General features: G+C 43.0%; 1 protein-coding gene across 1 annotated transcript in view; it reads right to left on the minus strand.

The window, feature by feature from the left end:
• TSPAN17 (tetraspanin 17) overlaps nt 1–15,994 on the minus strand; it is a 77,127-nt gene that overhangs the window by 22,656 nt on the left and 38,477 nt on the right. Inside the window, exon 2 of the mRNA XM_083182138.1 lies at nt 11,330–11,380. Coding sequence (XP_083038264.1) covers nt 11,330–11,380 — 51 coding nt within the window. The remainder of the gene's footprint in view (nt 1–11,329; nt 11,381–15,994) is intronic.

Consider the following 15,994-nt stretch of genomic DNA (forward strand, 5'->3'; position numbering starts at 1 on the left):
CATTCACATCAGTCCCTGCCCCAGTGGAGCTTTCAATCTATATTCCCTACCACATGTACACGCACACACAGACATTCTAGGGTACATTTTTTTGGGAGCCAATTAACCTATTCGTATATTTTTGGATTGTGGGAGGAAACCGGAGTACCTAAAGGAAACCCACGCAAGTACGGTGAGAATATACCAACTCCGCACATTTAGGACCATGGTGGGTATTGAACCCATGACCTCAGTGCTGTGAGGCAGTACTGCCCATATTACTCCCAAACCCTGGAAAATGGATGAAAACAATTATTTGGACAAAACTGTTAGATCAATTTGATTGAACCAATTTGTCTGCATGACCATAATCTGTTTTACAGTGTTTGGGAGAAAAAGGTAATTGCATACATTTCCAGGTGCTTGTTCCCACCAGACATAATTCTGTAGGTGTGTAGCCAGCTTTAGGTAGCTGTATAAATGTTATATGGTGGTGCCCCTAAGGGGCGCAGCCACAGCAATCCTAGGCACCCCAAAAGTTAATCTGACTTTTTATAGAATTATAAATGCATATAATGTTATATAGACTGTAGTCAGCAAATACTAGGCGCCCATCAAAGTCAGGTGAGAGGGGTGCCAATCCAGACTGACGAAGTCCAGGCCTTCAGGTATGTAGACATACACATACAGGAATATTGAATATATTGAGGGAAAGGAGCCTGGGCTGCACACCCTAGTACGTGATGTGATGTGCTACCTAGCGCAGACTAAGGGGACTATTGAATCCCCCGCCGCTATTTCTGAAGGGGGAAATAGCGGCAGATGCCTATTCAATGCCATCTTTCCCGACAGCATTGAAGAGGCATCTCGGCAGAACGGACTCAACTTTAAAAGCAGTCAGACCTGTTTTGCCAAGAATGGCCGTGGATTGTCGATATCACAGCCGTTTCCATGGAAATGCCCCCCTTTCATCATTCAGCAGGTGGGATATTGAATCCTGCATGCCGAATAACAGACGAGTGGGCCGAGAACGGGCCAGGGTCCCGACAGTCGTGATTTGGGATTGAATACCCACCTAAATTCTACAACATAGAAACAAAAAGAGCAGTAGCCATTACAATTATGATATATCCTACTCCGCTTTTAAAACTTTAACTTTTTAACCCCTTCCCGACATTTGACGTACATTTACGTCATGGCCGGGAGGTACTTCCCGACACATGGCATAAATGTACGTCATGAGTTTAAACTGTCACTGCGTCTCGAGACGCAGTGACAGAGGGACGATGTCTGCTGTCCCTGACAGCAGACATGTCCCTGCATGCCCAGGGGGGGCTGCGATGCCGCCCCCCCGTCGGCGATCGCTGTGATTGGCTGTTCAGTGTGAACAGCCATTCACAGCGTTTTCCTGTGTTACCAGCGAATCGGACGCTCGGTAACACAGGTGTCAATCACCGCCGGGCGTCAGGGGGCATGAGGGGGTCATCGGTGACGATGACACCTCACCCCACCCTCACCCCACCTGCCCCCAAGGCTGTGATTGGTCCGTGGGACCCACGGACCAATCACAGCCAAGGCGCGACATTTAAACTGACGGTGACTGCGCTGCAGACGCCATTCCGGTCTGGAATAGCGTGCAGAACGGTCACCGTGCCTGCCTGCCGTGAATACCGACCTGATCCTTGCTAATACTTACCTGATCCTTGCAAATACCTTACCTGATCACCTTATCACTGCTTGTAGCGTGCTGGACGCTTCCTGGATCTGACTTCCTGAGACTTCCTGCTGCTGCTGCAGTGTGATAGAGAGATAGAGAGATAGAGAGAGAGATAGAGAGAGATAGAGAGAGATAGAGAGATAGTGACAGAGAGAGCTATATTTTGTGTCTGCTACCCCCCCTTTTTGGGGGTGCAGGGGTTTTCTATATATAAATAACTGTCAGTGCTGCTGCTGCAGTGTCATACAGTGATAGATAGTGATAGATAGTGATAGATAGTGAGAGGTAGAGAGATAGAGAGATTTGTGTCTGCTACCCCCCCTTTTTGGGGGTGCAGGGGTTTTATTTTATATATATAACTGTCAGTGCTGCTGCTGCAGTGTCATAGAGTGATAGATAGTGATAGATAGTGAGAGATAGAGAGATAGAGAGAGATAGTGACAGAGAGTGATAGAGAGTGTATATTTTGTGTCTGCTACCCCCCCTTTTTGGGGGTGCAGTTTTTTTTTATACATATAACTGTCAGTGCTGCTGCTGCAGTGTCCTAGAGTGATAGATAGTGAGAGATAGTGAGAGATAGAGAGATAGAGAGAGATAGTGACAGAGAGTGATAGAGAGTGTATATTTTGTGTCTGCTACCCCCCCTTTTGTGCTGATCAGTATATCTGTGCTGATCAGCAACTTTTTGGGGGCGCAGAGGTTTTTTTTTTATATATATACCTGTCAGTTGCTGCCAGTTGCACTGTCAGTTGCACCAAAGGTTGTGCACCTGCTGTCCCTCACTGGTAATCAGTGTCGCATCACTGATCACCTTTTTTTTTTTTTGTGAGTGCTGTGGGGTCTTTTTTTAATTTTTTTTTTACACACACTGATTTTGTGGGTGTCCTGTGGCCACTGTGCGCCGATCAGTGACGTACATCACTGATCAGCTTTTTCGGCACAGGGTTGATCTATTTTTTTTTTTTTTTTTATCAGATTCCTGTTGCCTTTGAGCGCTGTTCAGTGACAGACGTTACTGACCAACATCTGTGCTCAATTTTTGGCGCAGGACCTTTTTTTTTTTTTTTTTAACCCCTTCAATTTTTTATTTTTAACCCCTTCATTTTTTTTTTTTTTTATTGGTATAAAGTATTTTTTTTTTTCTGCACCACATACACACTACACACTACATACCCCCCGGATTGAAATAAAGTTTGTACCCCCCCCTACACTATACACGTGTTGAAACATTTCACTACCAGTAACACAAAAATAAAAATGGCATCCCAAATGTCCTCCCAAATGTCCTCCCAAATGTCCTCCCAGTCATCCAGGAGAATGTATTCAGTGGAGGAGGCATATGCCATGCTTGCCTCTGACTCTGACACAGGCAGTGATGCAAGCGGGGAATTTGAAGGATTTGTCTTAAGCTCCTCTTCCTCCTCTGGTGATGAGGGACCCCCTCAAAGACGCCCCCGTAGATCAGCTGAGATTCCCCCCCCAATAATTGATCTAGTATGGACCCCACCACCAGACAATTTTGAGCCCCAGGTTCCTGAGTTTTTGGCCATGCCAGGAATCCAATTTGATTCCACAGGTCTCAGAGAAATTGACTTTTTCAAATTATTTTTCTCTGATGATTTTATAAATTTAATGGTGGACCAAACTAATTTATATGCCCAGCAGTTTATTGCTCAAAACCCCACGTCATCATTTGCTAGGTGGACCCCTGTAGATGCAGTAGAGATGATGACGTTTTGGGGTCTGGTGTTTCATATGGGCATAGTAAAAAAGCCAGAAATTAGGCAATATTGGAGTACAGATGTTCTGTACAGTACTCCATTTTACCGTATGGCCATGCCCCGGACTCGATTTGAGACAATTCTTAAATTTATACATTACACCGATAATGCACAGTGCCCACCCAGAGATGATCCCACCTTTGACCGGCTATTCAAAGTCAGGCCGGTCATTGATCATTTCAGTGCCAAATTTGAAGAGGTGTACATCCCTGAAAAATTTATTTGTATCGACGAGTCCCTTATACATTTTAAAGGAAGGGTTAAATTCCGCCAGTACCTTCCCAGTAAGAGGGCAAGGTATGGCATAAAAATGTATAAACTGTGTGAAAGCACCTCAGGGTACACCCACAGGTTTAGGGTTTATGAAGGGAAGGATTCAAGAATTCAACCGCCAGAATGCCCCCCCTCCCTCGTAGGTGTTAGTGGGAAAATTGTCTGGGATTTAGTGCACCCCTTCCTGGATAAAGGTTATCACCTCTATGTGGATAACTTTTACACTAGCATCCCCCTGTTTAAGGCCCTTGGTTCAAGAGGTACAGCAGCTTGCGGTACTGTGCGCAAGAACCAAAGAGGCCTCCCAAAAACGCACATTGCCCAAGTAATGAGAAGGGGTGAAAGCAGGGGAATATGCAACGAAAATATGTTGTTGGTCAAATATAAGGACAAGAGGGATGTCCTTATACTGACAACAATTCACGGAGACAGTACCACCTCCGTCCCTGTACGAGGTACCAGTACCCACACCTCAAAACCTAATTGTATCCTGGATTACAATAGGTACATGGGCGGAGTGGATCTTTCAGATCAGGTACTGAAGCCGTACAGTGCCCTGCGGAAAACAAAAATCGGGTACAAGAAGGTGGCCGTGTATATCATCCAGATGGCACTGTATAACGCTTACGTGCTATTCCGTTCTACCGGCCAGAGGGGGACATTTATGCACTTTCAAGAGGAAGTCATAAAGGGCCTAATATTTGGGAACCAGCAGGCAGAGGGCCCCAGTACTTCTAGTACTGGCCCCCGTATTGTACCAGGGCAGCATTTTCCTGATGAAATCCCCTCCACTGGAAAAAAGGGCAGGACACAAAAAAGGTGCAAAGTTTGCTATAAAAAGGGAATAAGAAAGCAAACTATTTTCCAGTGTGACACTTGCCCCGACAAACCCGGCCTATGTATAAAGGAGTGTTTTAAAATATACCACACATCTATGGAATATTAGGTTCATAATTTCACCGTGCTTCGGGGGTCTTGCTAATGCCACATAGCACCCACCATTCATTCCACCAGAATCTGAGCCGCAAAATCCAAAAATCACTCCTTCCCTTCTGAGTCCTGCCATGCACCCAACTGGTATTTTTTGGTCACATGTGAGGCATTGCCGTACTCGGGAGAAATTGGGGCACAGATTTTGGGGTGCTTTGTCTCCTTCATTCCTTGTGAAAATGAAAAATTTTGAGCCAGAACTGCATTTTTGTGTAAAAAAATGTAATTTTTCATGTTCACTGCCCAGTTTTATCAAAATTGGTGAAACCCCTGGGGGTTTGAAATGTACACTATACCCCTAGATGAATTCCCTGAGGGGTGTAGTTTGCAAAATGGGGTCACTTGTGGGGGGGTTCCACTGTATTGGTGCTTTGGGGGTCTTGCTAATGCGACATAGCACCCACCATCATTCCACCAGAATTTGTGCTGCAAAATCCAAATATCACTCCTTCCCTTCTGAGTCCTGCCACTTTTTGGTCACACATGAGGCATTGCCGTACTCAGGAGAAATTGGGGCACAGATTTTGGGGTGCTTTGTCTCCTTCATTCCTTCTGAAAATGAAAAATTTTGAGCCAGAACTGCATTTTTGTGTAAAAAAATTTAATTTTTCATTTTCACTGCCCACTTGTATCAAAATTGGTGAAACCCCTGGGGGTTTGAAATGTACACTATACCCCTAGATGAATTCCCTGAGGGGTGTAGTTTGCAAAATGGGGTGACTTGTGGGGGGGTTCCACTGTATTGGTGCAACATAGCACCCACCATTCATTCCACCAGAATCTGTGCTGCAAAATCCAAAAATCACTCCTTCCCTTCTGAGTCCTGCCATGCACCCAACTGGTATTTTTTGGTCACATGTGAGGCATTGCCGTACTCGGGAGAAATTGGGGCACAGATTTTGGGGTGCTTTTTCTCCTTCATACCTTCTGAAAATGAAAAATTTTGAGCCAGAACTGCATTTTTGTGTAAAAAATGTAATTTTTCATTTTCACTGCCCACTTGTATCAAAATTGGTGAAACCCCTGGGGGTTTTAAATGTACACTATACCCCTAGATGAATTCCCTGAGGGGTGTAGTTTGCAAAATGGGGTCACTTGTGGGGGGGTTCCACTGTATTGGTGCTTGGGGGGTCTTGCTAATGCGACATAGCACCCACCAAAATTCCACCAGAATCTGAGCTGCAAAATCCAAAAATCACTCCTTCCCTTTTGAGTCCTGCCATGCACCCAACTGGTATTTTTTGGTCACATGTGAGGCATTGCCGTACTCGGGAGAAATTGGGGCACAGATTTTGGGGTGCTTTTTCTCCTTCATACCTTCTGAAAATGAAAAATTTTGAGCCAGAACTGCATTTTTGTGTAAAAAATGTAATTTTTCATGTTCACTGCCCACTTGTATCAAAATTGGTGAAACCCCTGGGGGTTTGAAATGTACACTATACCCCTAGATGAATTCCCTGAGGGGTGTAGTTTGCAAAATGGGGTCACTTGTGGGGGGGTTCCACTGTATTGGTGCTTGGGGGGTCTTGCTAATGCGACATAGCACCCACCAAAATTCCACCAGAATCTGAGCTGCAAAATCCAAAAATCACTCCTTCCCTTCTGAGTCCTGCCATGCACCCAACTGGTATTTTTTGGTCACATGTGAGGCATTGCCGTACTCGGGAGAAATTGGGGCACAGATTTTGGGGTGCTTTTTCTCCTTCATACCTTCTGAAAATGAAAAATTTTGAGCCAGAACTGCATTTTTGTGTAAAAAAATGTAATTTTTCATTTTCACTGCCCACTTGTATCAAAATTGGTGAAACCCCTGGGGGTTTGAAATGTACACTATACCCCTAGATGAATTCCCTGAGGGGTGTACTTTGCAAAATGGGGTGACTTGTGGGGGGGTTCCACTGTATTGGTGCAACATAGCACCCACCATTCATTCCACCAAAATCTGTGCTGCAAAATCCAAAAATCACTCCTTCCGTTCTGAGTCCTGCCATGCACCCAACTGGTATTTTTTGGTCACATGTGAGGCATTTCCGTACTCGGGAGAAATTGGGGCACAGATTTTGGGGTGCTTTTTCTCCTTCATACCTTCTGAAAATGAAAAATTTTGAGCCAGAACTGCATTTTTGTGTAAAAAAATGTAATTTTTCATTTTCACTGCCCACTTGTATCAAAATTGGTGAAACCCCTGGGGGTTTGAAATGTACACTATACCCCTAGATGAATTCCCTGAGGGGTGTAGTTTTCAAAATGGGGTGACTTGTGGGGGGGTTCCACTGTATTGGTGCTTGGGGGGTCTTGCTAATGCGACATAGCACCCACCAAAATTCCACCAGAATCTGAGCTGCAAAATCCAAAAATCACTCCTTCCGTTCTGAGTCCTGCCATGCACCCAACTGGTATTTTTTGGTCACATGTGAGGCATTGCCGTACTCGGGAGAAATTGGGGCACAGATTTTGGGGTGCTTTTTCTCCTTCATACCTTCTGAAAATGAAAAATTTCGAGCCAGAACTGCATTTTTGTGTAAAAAATGTAATTTTTCATTTTCACTGCCCACTTGTATCAAAATTGGTGAAACCCCTGGGGGTTTGAAATGTACACTATACCCCTAGATGAATTCCCTGAGGGGTGTAGTTTTCAAAATGGGGTGACTTGTGGGGGGGTTCCACTGTATTGGTGCTTGGGGGGTCTTGCTAATGCGACATAGCACCCACCAAAATTCCACCAGAATCTGAGCCGCAAAATCCAAAAATCACTCCTTCCGTTCTGAGTCCTGCCATGCACCCAACTGGTATTTTTTGGTCACATGTGAGGCATTTCCGTACTCGGGAGAAATTGGGGCACATATTTTGGGGTGCTTTTTCTCCTTCATACCTTCTGAAAATGAAAAATTTTGAGCCAGAACTGCATTTTTGTGTAAAAAAATGTAATTTTTCATTTTCACTGCCCACTTGTATCAAAATTGGTGAAACCCCTGGGGGTTTGAAATGTACACTATACCCCTAGATGAATTCCCTGAGGGGTGTACTTTGCAAAATGGGGTGACTTGTGGGGGGGTTCCACTGTATTGGTGCAACATAGCACCCACCATTCATTCCACCAGAATCTGTGCTGCAAAATCCAAAAATCACTCCTTCCCTTCTGAGTCCTGCCATGCACCCAACTGGTATTTTTTGGTCACATGTGAGGCATTGCCGTACTCGGGAGAAATTGGGGCACAGATTTTGGGGTGCTTTTTCTCCTTCATACCTTCTGAAAATGAAAAATTTTGAGCCAGAACTGCATTTTTGTGTAAAAAAATGTAATTTTTCATTTTCACTGCCCACTTGTATCAAAATTGGTGAAACCCCTGGGGGTTTGAAATGTACACTATACCCCTAGATGAATTCCCTGAGGGGTGTACTTTGCAAAATGGGGTCACTTGTGGGGGGGTTCCACTGTATTGGTGCTTTGGGGGTCTTGCTAATGCGACATAGCACCCACCAAAATTCCACCAGAATCTGAGCTGCAAAATCCAAAAATCACTCCTTCCCTTCTGAGTCCTGCCATGCACCCAACTGGTATTTTTTGGTCACATGTGAGGCATTGCCGTACTCGGGAGAAATTGGGGCACAGATTTTGGGGTGCTTTGTCTCCTTCATACCTTCTGAAAATGACAAATTAGGAGCTAGAACTGTATTTTTGTGTAAAAAAAATAATTTTTCATTTTCACTGCCCAGTTGTACCACAATTGTTGAAACCCCTGGGGGTTTGAAATGTACACTATACCCCTAGATGAATTCCCTGAGGGGTGTAGTTTGCAAAATGGGGTCACTTGTGGGGGGGTTCCTAACTTTTAGCATCTTATGGTGCCTAGAAACCTACATGGTGCCTAAAAAATAATCTCATAAAAAGGAGGCTCCAAAATCAAGTAGGTGCTCCTTCTATTATGAAGCCTGTGGTTTGGTCACCGTGCACACTAGGGCCACATATAGGATATTTATGAAAACAAAAGAATTGGGGGAATCAATTTTCAGTCACATTTCTCTAGTAAAATGTACTGTGTTCCTTAGAAAAATGTATTAAAATTGCAAATCTGCAAAAAAAATGAAATTTTGAAATTTCACCTACACTTTGTTTTAATTCCTGTGAAACACCTAAAGGGTTAACAAACTTCCAAAATGCTGTTTTGAATACTGTGAGGGGTGCAGTTTTTGAAATGGCATCATTTATGGGGGTGTCTCACATACAAGTCCCTCAAAGTCACATCAGAACTGAACTGGTCCCTAAAAAAATCAGTGTTTGAAATTTTCTTGAAAATTTGAGAATTTGCTATTCATATTGTAAGCCTCCTAGTGTCCCAAAAAATTAAAAGGAAGTTGAAATAATGATGTCAACATAAAGTAGACATATGGTCTATGTTAGTTATTCACTATTTTGAGTGGTAAGATTATTTGTCTCACAAGCAGAAAATTTAACATTTTGCAAATCGCTAAATTTTCCATTTTTTCACGATATTTTGGTATTTTTCACAAAAAAACACAGACTGTATCGACCCAAATTTACCACTAATTTGAAGTACAATGTGTCACGAAAAAACAATCTCAAAATCACTGGGATAAGTAAAAGCAAAAAAAAGTTATCCCCACTTAAGTGATACATGTCAGATTTGAAAAAAAGGGCTCTGTCAGGAACGCAAAAACTGGCTCTGTCAGGAAGGGGTTAAAGAGTAGGACACATTCTAAAAATCTCTAAATTGGACTACTTTAGGGCACTTACACACTAGATAAAGCTTTATTTATATGCTAAGGGACATTCAATAATTGCTGCATCGGACTCATCCAATTAGTTGGGATTTACCAGTGTCTGAACTCTGGATAGTTTAGCTTTCCTTCCAATTTAGTAGTTGAAAGGCATCCATAAGGAAAAGCAGGCTGACCCAGGTTCAGTGTAAACAGTGCAGACCCGGGTCCGACCCAGGTCAAAGTGCTGTGTAAATGGGGTATGAAGCTTGGTACGACCCTGGAAACTCCCGTGTTTGAAGGCCAGGGTTTGAAAAGGGATTTTGGTGTAAGAGGTATAATTGAACATGCCCCTAAGCATTTAATAGTAGGATGATCAAAAGCCATCTTCATACAAGAGGACTAACATAAATACTTACATACATAAATACATACAAGAGGACTTACATAAATGGAACGAGCCGCAGTACATGTTATTCAGCTCAATAGTGTTGAGGGACACATTTAACAGAGAGGTCAACGATTGATTAAATAAATGCCATAAATAGAGCAGACAAGTACCATTCCCAAGTCCATTCCTAAACAGGAATAAAGGCTGCAAAGCACTGCTAGATAGGATGCAGAACGGCACTGCCAAGGCACCTTAGACAGCATAGTAAATATTTTCGATAGCACCAACAGAACCTATAATTTACAGTATAACATGCTACAACATGCTGTGCAGTCCCTAAATCAAACTTTTAGTACAAATCCAAAGAGGAGCAGCAGTAAGGATTCAGAACCAGCCTTTTCCATAAAGTAATGGGTTTTCATTTTGAGCTTTATAGTCATTTGCTGTGGTTAGTAGTGGCAAGAAATTTGTACCTTTTAACCCTTTGAGTGCCAATACTGCTGTGAGCGATCCTCAAAATATCCATTAAAAACATCAGCATCGCTCACAGCGACTGTTCTTTTAGCATAAATTATTTAACAGGTTTTTTATATAGCGCACACAAATTCCGCAGCGCTTTACAGAGCATAGTTATGAGCAAATACATATACCGATTACAGTACAAGACAGTTTATGACAAGGGTGTGGTATAGGGTTCCGACAGTCGGGATCCCGACAGTCATTACCCGACAGTCGGGATCCTGACAGTCATTACCAGACATCGGGATCCCGACTGGTCGGACCCAGAAAGCATGGTGAGCGCAACAAGGCCCCTTGCGGGCTCGCTGCGCTCACCACCTATTCTATTCTCCCTCTATGGGGGTCGTGGGCCCCCACAAGGGAGAATAGCCAGTGGCCGTCAGGCCCCCCGTGATGGGGTTTTCAATGTCGGGATCCCAACGTCGGGTAAATGACTGTCGGGATCCCGACTGTCGGGAACTGTCCGGCACCCTTATGACAAGTACATGGTAAATATGGATAATTGCAACAGAGGACAAGACCCTGAAGCAATCATCAGGGTGGCAGAGGTTTATATATTCTAAGAAAGGCACATAAGGAGAGAGGGCCCTGCACGTGAGAGCTTACATTCTAAAGGGGAGGGTTAGACAGACTGGGGTGACACAGAAGGGGACGAAGTGAGCATACACAGGTTAGAATGAGAGATGGTCGGGTTTATGCAAATGAATACAAAGAGTCAATTAATAATGAATAATAGTCAATGAATAAATGAATACAAAGAGTCAATTAAATTGAAGTTTAGTTAGATATTGCCCCCCAAAAAAGAACAGTCGCTGTGAACTGTGCTGGCCTTTTAACAGATATTTTGAGGAGCAATGTTGGCACTCAAAGGGTTAAATGCAGCAGAACCAGCAAACCTGTAGTACTTCATATGACTCATTATAGTTGTGCACTGAAAACATAATAATAGGAGGGACTTACCTTCTCTGCCCATGCCCACAAGCCAATAGCAAGGAATGCAGCTCCTAGCAACTGCAATGGAATAAAACAAAAACATACATCAGGTTAACGACAAGACATTTGGTCTTGATTGCACACAAATTCCCAATAGCAGAAGGCACAGAGTCATCATATATTCACATAAAGACTGAAATTCCTAAAAGGCCTTTAAAAGTTTGGCACCAGTGTGATTGTGAGGATAATTTGTAGCATGTTAAAGCCTGACCTTTAGCGAACAAAAGGGTCTCACAAAACAGCATTATCCAATAATGGACAAAGAATTCACTCCCACACTATCATATTCTCAAGATCTAGCTTTCTCTTTGCCCAAGGACAACTGATCTGGCATTGAAAACAATGTTATTTTTATGTTTAGCAATACAGTGCAGAATTAAACTTCGCAGCATCTATAGATTATAAGCTTGCAAGCAGGGCCCTCGTACCTCTAGGTCAGTGTTTCCACCTAGTTTGTTTAATTACTGTTGTTTCCAATTGTAAAGCGCAACGGAATATGCTGCGCTATATAAGACACTGTAATAAACAAAATAGTACAATAGCCCACTAGCCCAGAAACCAGCACCGTCTTTTCCAAACACTCGCACTGTATCAGGAGATCCCTGCTGGTCCACCCCAGCCAAATCCCTCATAGGTTTTTATTGGGAATGCAATGCTGCCCGATGTATCAATATTGGACAGCAATGCATCAGGTCCCTGGGCTAACGCCATTCTGAGATGGCATTAACCTATTGTAGCCTATGGGCTACAGACAGTAGTGCCGGCATCTGGCGAAGTAGATCGGTTTTTGGAGCCCCTGTCCCTACAGGGACATACATCTGCATATTCGGATCGCATATTGCGGTAAGATTCCACCCAGATTGCAATGTATTTGCAATCTATCTTTAACCGGCTACTAAGACCCATGTTGTGCAGGAATTGTCTCCAGGGTAAGACATCTAAAAGGGTAATGCTAAAAACAAAAGTAAAATCAGAGTTTGTGTCAAATATGGATGTACGGATGGTGTAATGGTTAGCATTACTGCCTCACAGCACGGAGGTCATGGGTTCGATTCCCACCATGGCTCTAACTGCGCAGAGTTTGTATATTCTCCCCGTAATTGCGTGGGTTTCCTCCAGGTACTCCGGTTTCCTCCCACATTCCAAAAGAATACTTGTAGGTTATCTGGCGCCTAAAAAAAATTAACCCTAGAATGTCTGTGTGCGTGTACATGTGGTGGGGAATATAGATTGTAAGCTCCACTGAGGCAGGGACTGATGTAAATGTTTAAAAATGCTCTGTAAAGCACTGCAGAATATGTGTGCGCTATATAAGAAACTTAATAATAAATAAAATATGTAATTGTAGGAAAAAAAAATATTAAAAAAAAAGTTTTTTCCCTATTTAAATTTAGACAACTGACCAGAGGTAATTTCTATTGAAATTATCACAGCTTTGGCAGGATTCTAGTTCGAGAACATCATTATAGTGGCTAAACTTCATTAAAAAATAAATGAATAAACTTGTTACTTCATGTTCCCCATTAGTGTTTTATAAAAGAAAAAGAAATAGCTTAATTTTCTAAATACATTTTTTTTTTTTTTAAATGGACATAAAAATTTAAAAAATGCAAAAATTTAAATGGACACAAATTACTTTTTGTTTTTTACATTGTTCATGTGTACTTTAAAAAAAATGCAATGCAGCTACAAAGAATTCTTAAAAGGAAAAACAAAATCTTTGGATACAGTAATCATCATTAGCCCCCCCCCCCCCCCCCTTCCTTTATACCAACTGAATACCGCAGCTATCGGTAGCACACATAGCTGTGGTAGCATAAAAATGGTCGCAACAGCGGTAGAGATAAAATCGAGTAAGCTTATTGGAAATACAACAAACGCCTTTCCTTCAGGAAAAGGAGAGTTCTCCCTATTTCATCTAGTTGGCATCTCCACTAAATGAGGACCAATTTTATGCAGACTTGTAAAATGTGATTGCAGGAGACTATACAGATTAAACACAATTAAAAATATGCATGTGTGTAAATTTACTGTACTCTAACTTCGCTTTTATGTGCAGTTGTTTGAAGACACATCTACGAACTTTGCAATTCCTAGTATGGCACACGGCTAATCATGAGAATATCCCTCCTTGATGTCAGTTACTTGACAGTATTGCAAAACTGAATTGCATTATAATCAGTAAGTTCAATTATGGACAAAGAAAAGCTTTGTAAACTCAAACAGCAAACACAAATGTCCTCTGTAACAGACCAATTATAGAGAAAATCTGCACAACAACATTGTATACAATATAAACCTTGTGGTCTGTATTGCAAACTATATAACATTTGATGTTGCAAAAGATTCCTAACAAAAATGAAATCTTCATATGATCGGTGCAATTCTGCACAGCACTGGTCAGCAGATTGTATTCAAACCAAAGCTCTATCAGTGTAGAGTAGGGAAGCCAATCCCGGAGCATTTTTTCAATCCCGGATTTCGGGATTGAAAAATGCCTAATCCCGGGATTGGCTTCCCTAATTTAAAAAACGCACCCCGGCCACCCCGCATATTTACTTACTTACATGTGGGCTGGGGTGCGGCCGGGTGTGTGGGTGGGCAGCCGGCCAGGTGTCTGTGTAACCAGGTAGCCGGGTGGGTTGGCGGGCGTCAGGGGAGCCGGCGGGTGGATGGGCGGGGAGCCGGCAGGTGGATAGGCGGGGAGCCGGCCGGATGGATGGGCGGGGAGCCGGCCTGGAGGGTGGGTGGATGGGCGGGTAGCGGGGCGGGCAGCGAGTCGGGGGTGGGCTTCTGGGGAGCAAGCCGGGTTGGTGGGCAGGGGCAAACGCATGCTGCACAGAGCCACACTGGCTCTGTGCAGCTGCTTGGCCTGCGCAGCGTGACCTCTGTACTCGTCACGCTGCGCAGGGATGTACTGCCGGGGAAGGGAGAAGCCGGGCAGTGTCTGAGCACACGCTCAGATGCTGGTCGGCATTAGACTGCGCATGCACAGTCTAATCCCGAAATCAAGGGATTGGAAACTCCAATCCCGGGATTGAAATCCCGGCGTTTTAGGGGCCAAATCCCGGGATCCCGCCGATCCCGATCCCGGGATTGGCCACCCTAGTGTAGAGTGTGTATGTTCTTCCACTTCTGGTGTCAGTTTCTTTAAGGCACTCCCATTTTCTCCCATAATAGCAATGTAAATAAATAAAAAACCATACTGGCAAGTCATTAAGTCTACAGGAAAAATGATTTGGGAGCAGGTACAGTGATTTTATTAGGACTTGCAGTAGTAGCTAACATTTGTGATCTCAGGAAAAGTTCTAAAGCAGAAGTTTGTATGATGGGATTAAAACCACTGGGTCCCATTTCTACACCACATTCATGCTTATTTTAAAATAAAATAAAAATGTCAAAAGCTTTGTCAAGGCCCACTGTAGCAACAGACACTTTCAGGGCTGTATTTACAATTCATGTTGCATTAGCAATAAATATTTAATGCAGCCCTTACAGCATTCTTTGGAAAAACCACAGGGGGATTTACTAACATATACAGGTTTGTGTATACTAGAAAATTTCACATTGTGTAATATACATATTTTTACACACTTCCACTTTAATTCCACCCCTCCTAAATTAATAAAATTTTCTCTCAACATCCTCCCAAGTAAAATGTAATTCAACTTATTGTGAGAGTGCTTCAGAACGGTCTTTAAAATGTGTCACTTGTGGTTTTTCAATATTTTATTTGCACAAATGCCTTGGTCTAAAGTCAACCATAATCATAACATGTCCCTTGTTGACTATACAGCAGACACAGTGTCTATGTACTAAGCATTGGGGAGAGACCAAGTGCAAGGGGATAAATCAGCTACCTACTACTATGTCAGAGGCTGTGCCTGGGGGGTGTTGGGACTGTGAAAGGTTGGATGGCAATCTCAGTCCATTGATCACTGTCCAATGCTTAGTACACATGCCCTTTAGTGCATAGAACTCACTATCACAAACATGATGAAAATATGAGAAATTCGTTGCAGGACTATGCTTGATCACTTACTAATAAAGTAAAGTAAACAAACAAAAAATACATTTTTGTGCAATGCCCTACAAGTGATAGCCTGCAGCAAAAAACAACAAAAAGACACAACAACAAAAAACAACAACTGCTGCCATAGAGTATAGTAACAAAGTGATGCTGGATGTGGAGGCAGCCCCTCTGCTCAGCAGAGTGGGAGGGGTCACTGCAGCAAGCAATAAAGACTGTTTCACACCAGGAAGAGTCAGAGCTGGGGGTTGGCGAGTCAGTGATTTGGCATAGAAACAACTGTCCACCCAGCCCGTTCAGCCTGTAACCACAGTGATGCCACCGATTGGCTCCTTACACGACCAGCCACGTTTTGCAGGCAATGTGCAAAACCCAATTTTTTAAGAGCATACATAAGTGTTCAAATCACACAGACACTGACTCTGTTGGTTGCGGTCCCCAGATACAGAAATACACTTATCTTCTTTCTCTCTATAAAATTTTTTTTTTTTTTTTAAGAGATGTGCAGTTTGGATTTACTCAGTTCTTATCGCCAAAATTAGCGCAAGTTCTGATTTTTCTTATTGGCTATCGGCTATCACATGTTTTGCATAGTCAATAAG

This window comes from Crinia signifera, chromosome 4 (genome assembly GCF_055691185.1).
Source record: "Crinia signifera chromosome 4, ASM5569118v1, whole genome shotgun sequence".
Classification (NCBI taxonomy): domain Eukaryota; kingdom Metazoa; phylum Chordata; class Amphibia; order Anura; family Myobatrachidae; genus Crinia; species Crinia signifera.